At 43.6% G+C, this 17,535-nt stretch overlaps 1 protein-coding gene across 3 annotated transcripts in view; it reads right to left on the bottom strand.

Moving 5' to 3' along the window:
* SLC37A1 (solute carrier family 37 member 1) overlaps nt 1-17,535 on the bottom strand; it is an 815,749-nt gene that overhangs the window by 117,670 nt on the left and 680,544 nt on the right. For all 3 annotated transcript variants that reach the window (XM_044072224.1, XM_044072226.1, XM_044072225.1), the window contains exons 15-16: nt 7,546-7,594; nt 7,389-7,462 (exon numbers count right to left, since the gene is read on the bottom strand). In XM_044072224.1, coding sequence (XP_043928159.1) covers nt 7,389-7,462; nt 7,546-7,594 — 123 coding nt within the window. The remainder of the gene's footprint in view (nt 1-7,388; nt 7,463-7,545; nt 7,595-17,535) is intronic.

The raw sequence follows: 17,535 nt of genomic DNA, 5'->3' as shown, positions 1-17,535 counted from the left end.
ACCCTGTGGGTTCTGTCACTCAGCCAGTTTGCAACCCATCTTGTGATGTATGGGTTAACATTTAAGCTGATGAGTTTTTCAATGATACCCGAGTGGGGTATTGTATCGAAGGCCTTAGCCAGATCGAGGTAGGCTATATGGACTGCCTTTTCCCTCATCAATGGCTTTGGTGACTGTTTCGAAAAAGTCAACCAAGTTTAAAAGGCATGATCTGCCTTTGACAAAGCCAAACTGGGTTGGATCCAAAGTCTGCAAATTCCCTATGTCTTTATTTATGAGGTCCATTATGATACTCTCCATGGCTTTGCAGATAAGGCTTGTCAAGCTAATGGGCCGGTAATTTCCAGGGTCGGTGGAGGCACCGCCTTTGTGAAGTGGGACCACAGTTGCAGTGCGCCACTCCCTGGGTACGTATCCAGAGGTAAGACTTTGATTAAACAGCTGTCCTAGCTGTGGGTTTAATTCCTCATTGAGTTTGTGGAGCACACAGCCGGGGACACCATCAGGTCCCATGGATGCTGTGTTTTTTGCTTTGGAGAGAGCAGTTCTCACTTGAGCGCTGGAGATGTTTGGGGGGTTGCAATCGTTTGGTATAGATATCTCTCCTTTTGGGGGGGGAGAAGTTTGCACTGAACCTGTCAGCCAGTATGTTGGCAATGTCTGTAGGATCAGTAATCTTCACATCATTTTGAACTAGTTCTGAGCATATCTGGGAGTTTCCTCCCAGGTTTCTAACATAGCTAAAGAAGGCCTTATGATTGTCTTTTGAGTCTTTAGCTATTTTTCTCTCGAAATTTGCTTTGGATGATTTTATGAGAGCTCTTAGTTTTTTACTTATAGTGATCAAGGGTGTCTTACCTTTTAAGGATTTTGCTCTCTCTTGTAGTAGCTTCCTCCTTTTGTTGTAGAGTTTGTTTATGGCTGGGGTCCACCAGACTGGACGCTTGCCTTTGGTACAAAGAGTCTTTGTTTTGCTTGGGATTGCCTTAACCATGCAGTCCTGCAGGTGCTGGTAGAAGGCATTTGTAAGTGATTCAGCGGCTTGAGTACTGTTTTCCGCCGGCTCGGGGGCCTTAAAGGAGACCACACTAGTCTTTAGAAGTGTGAAGTCGGCTTTTGAGAAGTTCTTGACTGTGGTCTTTTTTATTTCAGGTGGGGGTGGGATGAGGACCTCCAGTGAGATTAGTTTGTGATCTGATCTCACCAGTGAGGGGTATACTTCCGGTGTTGAACATTGTGCTCCCATGTTCGTGATGATGAGATCAAGTATGTTATCTCCTCTTGTGGGGATGGTGACTAGTTGTTCCATGGCATTTGAGTTTATGAATTCCAGGAACTTTTGGGCTAGGGTGTTTGGGCTTGAGTAGTGTTCCCAGTCTATATTAGGGTAATTGAAGTCACCTAGTATGATGGTGTTTGGTGATACATTTATCCCCTTTAGTGTTTTCAGGAAGGCCATGTGAGGTTCCTGAGTTTGTGAGGGTGGCCTGTAACATGCTACAATTTGCAGAGCAGTCTTGCCTATGGTTAATTGCACCTGGATGGTCTCCGATGCATCGTGCGTTGCCACCAGTCTTGAGGTGTGGGTGTCCTTGATGAATATGGATACCCCCTCCTTTCTTGGTATTGTCCGGATTTTGGGGCCGGAACGCATGATATGAGGTAAAACCTGATAGCGCTGGGGTGCTCTCAGGAGCCTTGAACCAGGTTTCTGTCACAGCACAGACATCGATGTTCTCCATACTGAGAAGGGCCTCGAGTGCGTGCATTTTGAGATTTAGACTTCTGGCATTGAGCAGCATTACCCTTAGTTTTTTCCTTTTTGTGTTCTAGGGTGGTAGGTTTAGAATTTGAGCCTTGCCTAAAAAGGCACTATGGGGTGGCAAGAGCCTTTGCCAATATCCGAATCCCAGGGGTGACAGGTGCAAGCCGTCCCTTGAAGCAGCATGGCTTGTCCAGCATGTCATCCCAGGCAGACAGACAATGGATCCCCTTTGAATGACACCAGTGTTTAAGCCAATTGTTAAAGCTGATCATCTTATCTCTGTATTGTGGCATCATTCTTGGTGAAGGTAGGATACTGCTCAAGGTCAGGGTCATACCTGCCTGGGCTACATAATCAGAGAGCTCCTCAATGTCTCTTTTCATGTAGTCCAAGGAGGTACGCCTCAGGTCGCTTTACACCAGCGTGGACAATGACTGAGTCATATTTGTACCTGCTGTTGAGAGACCTGAGTGCTTGCGTTATGTGGCGGATTCTAGCGCCCGACAGGCAGCTTACTGTGACCTTCTCCTTACTCAGTCTGGTGAGCGGACGCCAGTGTGTCTGACTATGGAGTCACCAATGACTAGTGTGTCTGGCATTGTGTTTGGCCTTAAGGGCTGTGACTGTTTGACACTCTGACTGTGAGGTCTATGTGTTGCAGGTGTTGTGTTCTGAGGTGGTGGTTGTTTGGGTGTCTGCTTTGGTGGCCTCTGCTGTTTTGGTAGATTTTTGATCAGAGCCTCCGAGTATGTCTTTGTGTGTTTATGTGTATGATTTGAGGTTGTAATGGTACTATGTGAGACTGGGTCTATAGTGTGTGTGGTAACCTTCTCCTCCTGACTGGTCTTGCCAGTCCTATGTTGAGAGAGCTCAGCCTCCAGTTTGGCCGTATAGTTGCATCTCTCGCATGTATTTGTGTTTTGTGGGAGGAGGAGAGGGTTGTCTGTGTACATGAGGCAATTGTAACATTGCCTCAATATTTCCAGGTTCACCAGCTGAGCAGGAGAGGACACTAGCAACTGATCCCTCGACATGCTAGAAGGATAGACAAAAAACTTTAAAAAGATTCCGGGGGACGTGGGTGACCGAGAAATGGGGGGTTGCCTTTTTGGGGTACTATCTATGACAAGAGTGCCGTATCAAGGTAATAAGTACTGTAGGAGCAAGTGCTAGGATTAACAGATAGAGAATAGTCTACTTGGAGTTAAGTAGAGAGGATCTTTTTAGTTATAGGATACGCTGATTAGATCAGTAGTATAGTTCAAGGGAGGTAGTTTTAAGGGAAAATTTGAAGAGTGGACTTTAGGTAGCCCGAATAGTTTAAACCTGCTTAACCGGTGCTGCCCTAGTGTGCAACAGTGGCAGCTCCGCGCTAAAGCGTGCTTTATAGCAGGGGGCTGGAAAAGACAGGAAATGACCCAAAATGGCCAATAAACTACAAGTTACTGCCTTAAACCACTCCTCTGAGGACAAACAGGCAGCTCAGTACTCCCTACTCCCACTAGTGAGTAAAGAAACTACCCCTTGACCAAACAAGGAAAATGGAGAAAACAGGAACCAAGACAAAGCCCAGGGATCAGCAAAATCTGATCACTGGAACAAACTATTAGAAAAGTATGGAAAACAAGAGTATTTTTTTTTTTCAAGTTTTTTTTCAGATAGGCAGAAAATACAATAAATGCTGTGTTTTTCGACTAAATGCTATCAAAAGCTAGTACACTTGAGTGTATTAGCCTGTTTAACTTTTAAGCAAAACTTAAACAAGCAAGTGCAATAAACAATTCAAGCTATTAAAAACAGTAAAAACAGGTAATAGCAGAATAAAACAGGCAGAAATAGCAATCAAAAGGCTTAAAAAGTCGAAAATGCAGAAAAAAATACTTAGAATCTGGAAAGTTTGTCTTTTCTGGTCTCTGCTGCTCTAGGAACTCTGCTGGACACCACATAAACCACTTTCTGAGTATAAAATGCCCTCCATGGTGGGCATTACAAAGAAATAACAGACACTACAGTGATGTAGAAGCCCTCTGCCACCTAACAACAACTCATGGTCTTCATGCTATATATTAGTATTTCTGTTACATTTTCCTGGTCATGATTCAAATAGATCCATTATTCAGTTGACTTACTTAGTTACTAAAGAATAAAATAAACACATGTACTTTGCAACTGGCTGTCTTTATGTAAGCCCTATTAAACAGCTACAAATAATGTTGCATTTCAATAATGTTTTGTAGAACAAGTCAGCCATGCACAGAAGCACTATGGTGCCATAATTACTCACCTGTACCGAGTTTGGGCAAGACAGATTGAAAGAGATGGTTAAGAAAAAAAGAAGTTTTTGGTATACACAGGAGGTTAGCCACTCACATCAGCGACATTCATTCTAACAGGTTCATAGGTGATTACGAGCCTAAAGCCATAGGGTCCTTTTTAAGTCTTGCCATGCTTTTGCAAATGTTTCCCACATGATTTGATATCACAGGGTAATTTTAAGGGTGAGATATATGCTTGGATAATGGATGGTCAAGCATTTAGAGGCTGCCTCTGTCCATAAAAGACAAAGGTGCCAGGCCAGGTGTAAATTTCTAATTCCCCATCCATTGGTCCAAGTTAAACTTATAGGATTCACAGGATAGTACTAGGATAACTGCTTTTGAGGGTCATTTTAAGCCTGGCCATTTAAATTCAAACTGTGTAGTGTGTGTTTGTAAGGTAAAACACCTTAACAATTATACTAACTCCCCCATTTGGTCATGGAAGAACTCTGCTTCACATGGATAGTTCCAGAGGAGGGGTAGTCTCAGAGACATACCCATCCCTCCAACATGTCCTATTTATGCTGCAGATGAGGTTTAAGTCCCTATATGTAGTATTTCTGTTGCCATTTGTTTTGTCGTTGCACAACAAGTCCATGACAGCAGTTATCAGGTGATGCTCTTCTTTTTTGTGAGGAAACTCAGTGGACACTCCGGCTGTTGCAAATGCCTGGTTAGATATATACCAAAGGGTGCATTGTACTCTTCACGTCACAGGCACTAGGTACAATGTTTGATTCTGACCTTGGGTTATTAGCTCGGCTTAAAATGGCCTTTCATAGCAGTTATCTTAGTATTCAACTATGAACTTATGATTGGTCTAATAGGAGCTGAATACAGTGGAACAATGATATCCTTGGACCTAGATGCCTTACCCTTGCTTTTAAGTTGTATAACATAAAATGATTTTCTCACCATCATAGACACGAAGATCAAAGGCCAGGTTACTGTCTAAAGGCATACCGAAATCTGTGACCACTGGGTATACTTTTAGGGGGTGTATTGTCGATGAGGTAATTTCCAAGGTTGGGCATCTTTGCAAAGGATACTGTTATACAGTTATTTCTCTGTGTCAGGCCTTCTTGAAGGGTATTTTTGGTCTTTTGGGGATTCAGTGACTGCACCTATTTTGTGGTCATATGCAAACTTGGTGATCCAGAGGCCCTTGATGTTGGCCTTGACTTTAGAAAGTACAAGCTAAAAAAGAGGGCCCCATCACAAAACCCTGTGGAAGTCTACTACTGGCAGGCCTCTTGATGGAAGTAGTCTTCCCTATCTTAACCTCTTGGGTCCTATCTGTGAGCCAGCTAGCTTTCCATTGCATGACATTATAGGTTTATGCCTAATTTAATGAGTTTATCTACAATGCTCAAGTGAGGTATTATGCTGAATGCTTTGGCCAGGTCAGTTTAGGCAGTGTGCACCATTTTTCCCTCATCCATGGCTTTAGTGACATTCTTGAAAAAGTCCACCAGGTGTGTAGGCATGACCTGTCCTTGATGAAACCAAACTGGGTTGGATCCAGTGTCTAAGTTTCCTATGTCATTGCTTGTTATTTCCATGATGATTCTTTCCATGGCTTTGCATATGAGACTAGTCAGACTTATGAGTTTGTAGTTTCCTAGGTCCAGAGATTTCCACCCTTGTGCGGAGAGATAGCAGATGCAGTCCTCCATCTGCTTAGAACAAAGTCTGTTTGGAGGCTATGGCTGAACACTGATAATACTGGGCCTGATAGATCATGTTTCATGCTATCTGGAGGCATATTGGGGTATTATTGAAGCTCATTGATGTAGTATTTCTGGACTTATAAAGTGCATTGAGGACATGCTACCTAGTGATAGGGACCATGAGGGTTATGGGTATTTCCTGAGGGTGTAACGGGGAGAGGTGGGTAAAACAGGAGCTAAATTTGTCAGCCTGTATATTAGCTATGTCCTCCAGCTCAGTATAGGTGGATCCATTTACAATTAGTTCATCACATTGTTGTGTTTTGCCTTTGAGGTTGTGGACATAGCTGAAGAAAACCTTGTTATTCCCTTTCGCTATGAATCTATTTAACTTCAAATTTGGCTTCAGTAGGCTTGATTAGTCCCCTGAGTTGTTTGCTTAGATGATGGAGTTATTATTTTGCTGACCATTAAGCCTTCCAACTTTTGACCATTTCTTTTTTACTATACTACTTATGGATGTTAGGATTCCACCAGGGTGGAGGTTGTACTATGCTCATTTTGGATAGGTACAGCTGTCTCTATGCAGCTATTTACAATTGTACAGCATTTCTGTCAGCAGTTCTGTACAGGCAGCAATGTTCTCAGGGAATGTTGCTACATTGTTGCTTAATAGCAAGGAATTAGCCTTAAAATAATTTAGCTCCAAAGTTAGCTGGGGTTCTGGGTTTAATTTTTATTTCAAAGGAAACAGCTTTATGGTACAACCTGATTAGTGAGGACATTAAACCATGGTGGGTGCAACGTTACCCCATGCTTGTGAGAACTAAGTCAAGGATGCTAGTGCCCCCTAGTGAATGTAAGGACCAGCTGGTTCAGGGTCTTTGTGTTGATAAAGACCAGGAATCTCTTGGCCTGTATGTTTGAGGTCATGTATGACACCCACTTTATTTTGGGTAGTTAAAGTCTCACAGCAATATGGTATTGGGTTGAATGGGGAGAGTATCTAGTACTTTTAAGTATGTTGTATGGGCTTAATGGGTCATACAGGGCGATCTATAACGTGCCAAGATATGGTATGGTGCTTTGGTTAATGTTATGCTGGATATAGAGAATCCCAAGCTCATTGTACTGCTTGACCAGCCATAAGGTGCATTTGTATTTGATGTAATTTGAGACTCGTCCACCTTTTGTCTCTTCCTGTGCAATAGATGGTCTAATTGTGTAGAAGACATTATAGCCCTGCACTACCAGGTTGCTTTTAGCATCTTTAAGACATGTGTCCATAACTGCACAAAGATCATTGTTCTCCAGGGTAAGGAGAGCTTGAAGGGAGTGGAGTTTCTTCTTTAGACTCCCAGCATTGAGCAGTAACACCTTTAAATTATCCTGAATACGTTTAGTTATGCCAGGATGTTTAATCATCATATTACATTACTTAGAGTTGTTGTGTCTTTCGGCTTTTCCTGGTTAGGGGTCGCCGCAGTGGAACTCAGGTCCGCTAATGATTGGCAGTAGATTTTTACATGCTGGCCTGCCGGGCCTAACACACAACCTTCAACGAAGGAACACCCATTCACACATGTACTTAGAGTATTAAAAGAAAAAGAAAAGGAGATAAATTAAATATCTTACCAGATCTGCTGAAACTGCTGTTGTGATTAGTGCATAAGGACCATTTACCAAGGCTCCACAAATGATAAGCATAGCTGTTAAAATAAACATAGCAGCTAAATACAAAGTAAATGTATTTTAATGTAAGAAAAATGCACTTTTATTTATACTTACTCACCTATGGTTGGCCCTAATCCCATCTGACTAACAGCAGAGAAAATATACAACTGTAAAAAAGAAAACACAAAAGTGAATGGTGCTGTCATACTATAAAACAAAAGAACACATCATAAAAAGTCATGATCTGAACAGGATGTTATGCCAACTATAGAACCTATGACAACATATTAAAAGATGAAATATACCACAAGTGTTAAGAGTGGTTATGAAGGCTCTTTTAAAAAGTACAGTGTACAAAGTGAACTTAACCTTAACAGATTTTAGAATGATGACTGCTGCAGTAGCCTTAGTTATATGGGTTATATCCTGCCAAGACATAACAGCCAGCCACATTCCAAAGATTCAGGGCACCTTCCAAGTGCCAAAACAGTCAGTCAGCTCAAGCTGAGCTGACTAAAAGACAAGTTTAGGTGCAAATCCCTTCAGAGCTTTCCTGCCAGCAAAGACTGGAAGGCTGAGATGTGAAAAAAATAAATAACTGTCCACATCCTGGCATAAAAGCATACCAAAAAACAAGGAGGATGAAGGAAGGGATTGGCTCCTGCCACAGCCATCATTTGAACAGCTACTGTTATGGTAATTTCAACTTACACAACTGTATTGTGTTCATCATACTGATCACTGCTGCAACAGCTTTAGCAATACGGGTAGATTACTCTAGCTTACTACTTTAGGGAGGTGGAAAGAGAAGAGTCCAGGAGACCCTGAAGAATGGGCCATGAGAAGGAATCAAGCTTATAGTGCTTTGTAATAGTATGTACAAAGTACCACATAGCAGCTTCTAGAATAAAAAAAAAAAAAACATAGATGAAGCCAAGGCCCTGGTAAAGTGGGCCTTGACCCTGCCTGGAATAGTTTTACTATGGTGAGTATAACTAAAGGTAATAGCCTTAGACAACCACTTGTAAATAACCTGTTTTGATACAGGCTGTCCCTTCTTACCCTCAAAAGAAATGAACAATTGGTCCGAGATTTAACAATTTAGTTCTGTCAAGATAGTACCTGAGCCATCTGTGGACATCTAAGTTATGGAGTATCCTTCCCTCCCTCATTTTTAGGTTCAGAAAAGAAAACGGAGAGATAGATAATTTGTCTTAAACTCATACCACTTTAGAATTACTTCTCTAAGAAACCCTGTACCGATGGAAAATGAGATAGGGTTGGCTCTCCATAAAAGCTTGGAACTCAGATCCCTTTCTTGCAGAGGTCAGAGCAATCAGTAAAACTGTTCTCCATCTTATGATCCTCAGGTCAGTCAGATTAACTTGCTCAAATGGAGCAACTGTTAGCTTCTCTAACATACAATTAAGATCCCAAGGAGGGGTTACCAGTTTTTCGGCAGGTCTCTTGTACAAAACCCCTTTAAAGAACATTTTGACTTGAGACTGCATTGAATGAGGAGTGTCCATGGGCAGACATGCTGAAATAGCCAATAAATGAACCTTGACAGAAGAATAAGAAAGGCCATAGGCTAGTAACCAACACACACTGTAAAACCAGAGAATTACTAGCCCTGAATAGGTGCTGGTTATGCTGTTGGCACCAACTACAAAACCTTTTCCATTTTCTAATATATGATTTTCTAGTAGCAAGGTTTCTTGCCTCCATTAGTACCTGCTGCATGTCCTTTGTAAAAAGGTGCATAAAAGGAATTAAGACCCTATTATCTAGGCCGTCAAATGAAGATGACTGATGTCAGGTGTACCAAACACCCCTGTAACTGTGTGATTAGATCCAGTCTGTAAGAAAGACTGTGATAACTGCCCATGGCCATTTCCAAAAGAAAGGATAACCACGGATGCCTGGGCTAGAAGGGAGTCACCACAATGATATTGGAATCATGGGAGGTTCTTGATGAGTTTATTTGCTACCTGAATGAGAGCACAAATTTCTTAAGATTTACTTTTAAATACTCAGACTGTGAGAGTAACTTTTTAGATGTTTGTATCCACAAGGAAGAGAATGGAAGTTACAGCACTAGTCTGTTTAGGAAAGGATGTTGGAGGAATAACATCCATCACAGAATGAACATGCAAACTTCGCACACCTATAAGAATGCCATGAAAGGCCAATTTATGAGGGCCTCTAGGCTGCACTGTAAAAAATCTGAAATCCATTGTGCTCTGGCTAGACTTTCTTCCAATTTTAATGATAGGGAATATACAGCTTGTGAGATAGACCGGTTTCGTGCTGAAGCATTTGACCTTAGAACAACAAGGGCTAAGCCCTATTTTTCTAAGAGAATTATAAGTGAATCCAGACATTCCATTGACTGGTCAGTGAACAGAGATAAACCATGGGTTACATTGACATATTCTCGTAATATCTAACAATATGGTCTGTGATGTGATTAAGAGGCACTGGTCTATTTTAAGGGCAGATGACACCATTGGTCAGATAGCTGATGATTTTCCTCGGTTTTACTTCAAGAATTCTTCACCTCTAAAGAGGCAGCTTTGTTATGGCCGAAGATGTAAGGAGAGTACAGTTGTGTACACTTACCATAAATATAGATGTTCGAGTGTATTCACTGTTGCAGTCATCACATTTAGGTTATCCCTGCCAGGGTCCATATAACAGACACTTAGTATTTCTGCATCAGTTGCTGTCACTTGAAGACTGATGCCAGGCCATCAGCGGTACAAAGGAAGGCAGCCGACACCATTATATCAGTTTTTCTTGCCCTAACCTGTCAGAAGCCCCCAAAGTAGGAGGCCAGGTTCTGATGAAAGAACCAAACCAGTGGAAAATAAATACCAATATGCCTCTTGAAGGAAAGGAAAACAACAAGGAAGAAAGGTAACAAAAACAGAAAATGGGGGAGGGAGGGAGGGAAACCAGGACTGCAACAGTGAATACACTCGAACATCTACATTTATGGTAAGTGTACACAATTGTACTATGTTCTTCGTGTTTCACTGTTGCAGTCATCACATTTGGGTAGACTCCCAAAGCTGAGGAAATGGGTGGAGGCAGACAAGGAAACTAGGGGCTGGCTAGGATGCCCTGCAAGACTGTAGAGGCAAACCCTGCCCTAGATTTGGAGAAGAGAGGCAGGTGGTAATGCTTGGTAAAAGTGTAAACCGATGCCCAGGTGGCAGCCTCCAGGATGTCCCTAGTAGGGACGCCTCTGAGGAAAGCCGCAGAGGTGGAGGCTGCTCTTGTGGAGTGTGTCCTGATCCCCTTGGGAGGAGGCTTGCCATGCTGTTTGTAGCAGAAATGGATGCAGTGTGCTATCCATTTGGAAATGGTTTGCTTGGAGATGGATTTGCCTTCTGCCCCTGAAGCAAAGCTATCCAGCAACTGATCAGACTTTAAGGGTTTAGTCCTGTCCTGATGGTATCTGAGCTGTCTGTGCACATCTAGAGAATGCAGAATCCTTTCCCCCTTGTTTTGGGGGTTAGGAAAGAAGGTGGGAAAATGAATGGATTGGTTGAGAGCCACACTGGACACCACCCTGGGCATGAAGGAAGGATTAGTTCTGAGTGATACCCTGTCTACATGGAAGATGATGAAGGGTTCCACAGCCATGAGTGCTTGCAACTCAGAGACTCTTCTGGCTGAAGTGATGGCCAGGAGGAAGGCTGTCTTCCAGGAGAGAAAATTTGGCTCTGCAGAAGAAGCTGGTTCAAAAGGAGGTAGGGTGAGCTTTTCTAAGACAAAGAAAAGGTCCCAAGCTGGTGCCCTTCCTGGGGGCCTCAAGTTACTAGCCCCTCTGAAAAGATGTTTAATCAGAGGGTGTGAGAAAAGAGGCTGCTCAGTGGGAAAATGAGCAGAAATAGCAGAGGCATGAATTTTTATAGAGGAGAAAGAGAGGCCACTGTGTAGCAGGTTAGCTACGTAATCCAGGATGAGAGGGATGGAGGACTGTGCCGTATTGGCCCCTTTAGCCTGGATCCAGGTGGAGAACCTTTTCCATTTATCTGCATAAGACTTTCTGGTGCTAGGGCATCTGGCCTCTCGGATAACATCCAGAACCTGTTCACTGAGGATGGCAGACTAGTCAGGGGTTAGGGAATAAGCCAAGCTGTCAAAATTAGTGTCTATAATTGTGGGTGCATGAATTCCTCTTCCCTCTGAGTTAGGAGGTTTGGAATCTGAGGAAGATTCCATGGAGGCAGTGGGGACAGGCTGCGCAGCAAGGGGTGCTGTCTGGGCCAGTCTGGGGTTATGAGAATGGTCCTTATTTCTTCCTCCCTTATTTTGAGCAGTACCCTGGGGATGAGAGGTAGGGGAGAAAAGGCATAGACCCGAGGGATTAACCCATGGGAAGGAGAGGGCCTCCACTTTCCAAGTCATGCAGTGATGTGGGAGGCAAAGAGGTCAAACTCCGGGGTCCCCAATTTCTGAGTTATTAGGAAGAAGGTGCTTCTGTTGAGCTGCCACTTGTGTGGGTCCAAAAGCTTTCTGCTTAATTGGTCTGCCAGGGAGTTGACAGAGCCTGGTAGGTATTATGCTAACAGGTGAAGTTGCATGGAAGAGGCTGTGAGCCAAAGGGTCATGGCCAGCCTGCACAGCGTGTAGGAGTGAGTCCCTCCTTGCTTGTTGATGTACTACATCACAGTGGTGTCTGTTTTGATCAGGAGGACCCCTGGGGAGAGAAGGGATTTGAAAGCTATCAAGGCCTGCTGCACAGTCATCATCTATTTTAGACTGATGTGCAGGGGAATTTGTTGTGGGTTCCAATGACTCTGTATGCATCTGCCGTCCAGGTGATCACCCCAGGTGTAGTCTGATGCATCTGTGGTGAGGGTCTAGGCAGTGGGGTGTGGGGAGAAGGGCAGCCCCTTGTTGTGGGAGCAGGCTGCTGCCCACCAAAGAAATTCCTTCCTCAGGCAATGAATAATAGGTAGAAGAGTTTCCAGATCTTGAGAGTGATGACACCAAAGGCTCTTTAGGTACCATTGAAGTTTCCTCATATGCAGCCTGGCATGTGGAATGAGGAGTATGCAAGATGCCATGAACCCCAGGGCTTGCAGGATTTTCCTTGCAGAGAGCTGGGGCCCGGTGGCCAGTTGAGAGAAGTAAGCTGACAGGAAAATTTGTTTCTCTGGTGTAAGGTATGCCATCTGGGATGCTGTGTACAGAAAGATAATCATTTGGGTGGGTACCTGTTTGGATTTCTTTTCGTTGATAGTGTACCCTAGGGAGATTAGTAGGTTCTCTACAAAGGGCAGCAGTGTGAGTAGCTGTTTCTGGCTGTCTGCCTGAATAAGGCAGTCATCTAAGTAGGAGTAAAGTTGAATATTTTTTTGTCTGCAAAAGGCAATGGCTAGAGCCAGGCATTTTGTGAAAACTCTGGGAGCAGTAGGTAAGTCAAAGGGAAGCGCAGAGTACTGAAAGTGTTGAGATCCTGTCCTGAAACGGAGATATTTTCTGCAGGACTCCCTGATAGGAATGTGGAGGTTGGCCTCTTTTAGGTCCAGGTTGGCTAGCCAAGCGTCCTTGGAGAACATAGGTAGCAGCTGCTGGAGGAGCATTTTGAATTTTGGGATCACCAGAAAGGTGTTTAGAATGGATAGATTGAGGATGGGGTGCCAGGTATCCTCTTTTCTGGGCACCAGAAAAAGTCTGGAGTAGAAGCCTTGGCCTATCTACTCTGCAGGAACGTGCTCTACTGCCCTCATGGAGAGCAGGGAAAGGATTTGCTTTAGAGCCTCTGCTCACTGATTTGGTGGTAGATCTGGGAATCCTTTTGGGGTTGGAAAGGTGTAAAAGGAAAATTTGTACCCCTGAGACAAAATGTTCAGAACCCATTGGTCCTTGGTAATGGTGGCCCAGGTGCATGAGTGAAAGGAGAGTTTTCCTCCTAGAGGAATGTGAAGGTGGGCAGAGGTGAAGTTGGGAGGAGGTGAGTCATTGTGAGTTCTTACCATAACGGGGTGGCTTAAAACTCCCTTGGTTTGAAGTGGAGGTAGTCAACTGCTTAGATCTCTGCATTCCCTGGGGCTGTCTGGGGAGTCTGGTTCCACTGGGCCTGTTTCCTCGGAGCAGGAAAGGACCAGTGCTTGGAGGGAAAATGCCTGCTGAACCTAGGGGGCTGGACCAGTAAGAAATCTTTAACTGTCTGCATAGATTTTGCTTTTTCTTCCATCTTTTGTAAAACCTCTTCTGCTTTAGTGCCAAATAAGTTATCTTTGTACAAAGGTGCATCCAACAATTTAGATTTGACATGGTCTGACAGGGGTTGTTCCTTAAGCCACTGTGCAAAGTGTGTTTAGTTACTTGACTTGCAGAATGCATTAAGTCTTGTAAATCTTTATATTCTGCCCATGCAGGAAAGGAGGACATTTTTTCTTTAAGGAGTTCCAAGGTATGTTGCTGATATTTAAGCATATGGAATTTAGTGCCCTGATAGCAATAGTAGTTGAGGTGTTTACTTTTTTACCCCATCTGTCCAGTGCTTGGGAATCCCTGTCTGAGAGGCTGGGATTCTTAGCAGAAGTTGCTTTGATCCCTTTTGGCCCTTGATAAATGATCTCAGGGTCAGCTGTAGGATTTTTGAAAAGATATTCGTGAGAGTCAGGGACTCTGTAGTACCTGTCTGGTTTTCTGGGAGCAGGAGGTAGGGCATCTGGAGTCAAGCTAGATTAAGGAAAACATCATCCACCACATCCAGGACTGTGGGGATAGCTAAGGGTCTGTGTTGTGGAAGATCCAGGAACTCCCAGAGTCTCTTTTTAGACTGAGGGTAGTCTTGACACTCCCACTGAAATGCTCCCTTAAGGTACGCAGGGTTTACCCAAAGGAAAAATCCTCTGGGGGAGAGACTGAAGGAATGGATTTCTCTGCATCAGATTCCTCATATGTGGAGAGGGGCTACATGTCTTCATAGTCAGATGCATCGGATTTATGTGACTCTTGTTCAGACAAAACTACTGGGGACTGATCTCTTTTCCTTTTTGAGGGGGTGGCTCGGCATCCCCTAATCAGGATAATAAGGTCTTCAGCCATTTTAAGCATTTGAGACTGAGGCAAAGGAGCAGACGTCTGAGAGTGGGTAGTCAGTTTTTTGGGTGTGGTTCAACCCCTGGGCCAAAGGAACTTGTTTGTTTTCGAAAGAATGGTAGTAGTGAAAGACGGCGTCGGTTTATGTCAAGAATCGGTAGTGAGAAGGACTTCCTCGGAAGCCGGTGCCTGCACAGTGACTCCAGACCCAACCAAGGTAGAGATGACCATAGGATCCTAAGACGAAGAAGAGTTCTGCAGCATACCAGACTCCAAAAGGGTCTCAGTAGCAGCCTGCGAATTAACTGAAGCGGGCATCAGGGGCTGTGAAAGCACCTCACTGAGTTCTGGAGTACTGATGACTAGCTTAACGAAGTGTCGTCGGAAGGTTTGGTCCTGTGCGGTCTGTCTCTGTCTTTATCTTTATGTTTTTTCTCAAGATCTGTTGTCGGATGGCTTACCAAAGCCATATCAGAATTTGAGGATTGTAAATGGAAATATATGGCTACAATGAGAGCCTGATGACAGATAATTCTGGCATTAAACAAAGCACAGAAGCGACAACAAGGGACATCATGGTCTGGGCTTAGGCAAGTGACGCAGTAAGGGTGCAAGTCTCAGTGTGGTATTTGCTTTCCACAGGCGAGATAATTATTAACTTTTTCTGACACTGGTTAGTGCAAGAAAAAAGGATCCCCAACTGGGTACTTAGCTTTTGAAGACTTCAACTTTAATTCTGAAACGAAAACTCAGGTAATGGCTGACCTGCACTCGTGCAAACTGCTTCGGGCTCCATGGCAAAAAAGACTGATGTAATGGCATCGGCTGCCTTCCTTTATACCACTGACGACCTGATTTCAGTCTTCAAGCGACATCAACCGACGCAGAAATACTAAGTCTCTGGTATTTGGGCCAGCTGAGGGCTACCCTGGCAGGTATAACCCAAATATGATGATTGCAACAGTGAAACATGAAGAACATCCATCTGTACACCTATGAGGACAGGGACATTTTCAACACCAACAATGTAAGGTTATGCCTTTCACACATTTAGGCCAGCTACTTCACAGGTAGGGACTAAAGGTGGAGGTGTCTCTATTTACATCAAAAATGAATATACTTCAAGGCTGGTCATACAGGACAATGCACTTCAGCTGCTCCATGTTCAAATCACCATAGGCAAAAATCCAATACCAGTTCCTTGCAAGCTATAGGTCCCCCTCCATGACGCAGGAAACCCATTCCATATATCTAAACTTATTAGAAACACTAACCATCCAACCCAATACCATATTTATGCGTGACTTTAATTACCCCTCTATTAACTGGGAATCCTATACGACACCAAATGTACATGTACAGAGATTCCTGGATTTTGTAAACACACATTCCCTGGACCAGATAGTCAATACAACAACCAGGGGTACAATCATAAAGGATCTGGTCCTCACTAATATGGGAGAATGCTGCACACCCCTACTGTAATGCTTTTACAGGTAAGGTCAGACCACAAAATGGTCTCATTTGAAGTAAAAATAAAACCTGGCCTACCAGGAAAACCTGGAATATTCAGGAACTATTCTAAGGCTAACCTCCTCCTATTAAGTGAAAACCTGGCAAAATGTCAAGCCCCTATAAACCCTGAGAACACTGCTGCCTATGCAGAACTGTTCACAGAAACCATATACAAGCATGTTAATAGCTGTATAGAGGCAGCTGTACCCACCAGGAAGAAGTACAGAAATAACTCAAAAAACAAGCCACCCTGTATGATCAGAAAATCAATACGCTGTATAACAGGAGGTGGCAAAAATTAGGAGGTGCAGCACCCAGCAGGATAAAAGCACTCTCATCAAACTAAACAGACACCTCAGAGAACAAATAACTTCTACCAAATCCAAATTAGAGGTAAGTTTGGCCTCCCAGGCCAATGACAACCACAAAGCATTTTTTTAGCTAGGTCTGCAACCTCAAGGCAATGCACAATTGTGTGCAGAGCTCATTGTAAATGGAGCCACCCATACTGAGCCAGAAGATATAGCAAACCTCCTGGCTGATAAATTCAGCTTCAACTTTACCCTCTCCCCCTCAACCTTCCTTCAGGAAATATCATCAAATATAACTCCATCTACTATCACTAGGGAACAGGTCCTTAATGCTCTCTCTAAGACCAAGAACACTGCATTAAAAGGCCCAGCCTCCAAACAGACTTTGTGCCTCATGAATGGAGAAAGGCAACAGTCATCCCTCTGCACAAAGATGGGCCATCTACAGACCCTGGAAACTACAGAACCATAAGTTTCACTAGTCTTATATGTAAAGCCATGGAAAGAATTATCATGGAGATGATCAATAGATATACAGTAAACCTCTAGACAATGGACATAACCCAATTTTGGTTTCAAGGGCAGATCATGCCTACAAAATCTTGTGGAATTTTTTGAGAAGGTCAACAAAGCAATGAATGAGGGTAAAATCATTCACACTGCCTACCTTTACCTGGCCAAGGCATTTGACACAATACCCCCACTAGGGCATTGTTGACAAACTCAAGAAGTTAAGTACAAACCCATATGTCACCCGGTGGATAGCTAACTGGCTCACAGATAGGACCCAGGAAGTTATAACTGGGGAGTCCACCTCTACAAAGAGGCCAGTCATAAATGGAGTCCCTCAAGGATCGGTTCTTGGACTGCTCCTTTTTGCCATTTACTTCTCAGAAGTCAACGCCAATGTCAGTGGTCTCTGGCTGACTAAATTTGCAAATGATTGCAAATTAGGAGCTGTCATTGAACCTCACACTGACACAAATGTTCTCCAGGAGGGGCTGATACACACAAACAACTGGTGTCAGAGCCATGGACTAAAACTAAATGCCAAGAAATGCAGAATATTATCATTTGGGAAGGCATCCATCCCTGGTAACTATCATATTGACAACACACCCCTTATAGCTGACCCAGTAGTTAGGGAACACACACAGATAGTAATCTAGCCTTTGACCATCACGTGTCTACAGTGGTGAGGAAATCATTCTATG

This window comes from Protopterus annectens, chromosome 5.part0 (genome assembly GCF_019279795.1).
Source record: "Protopterus annectens isolate FY-2018-M chromosome 5.part0, PAN1.0, whole genome shotgun sequence".
NCBI classification, from domain to species: Eukaryota; Metazoa; Chordata; order Ceratodontiformes; family Protopteridae; genus Protopterus; species Protopterus annectens.
The sequence above is the reverse complement of the archived record's forward strand: the minus strand, read 5'-3'. Positions and strand labels throughout refer to the sequence as shown.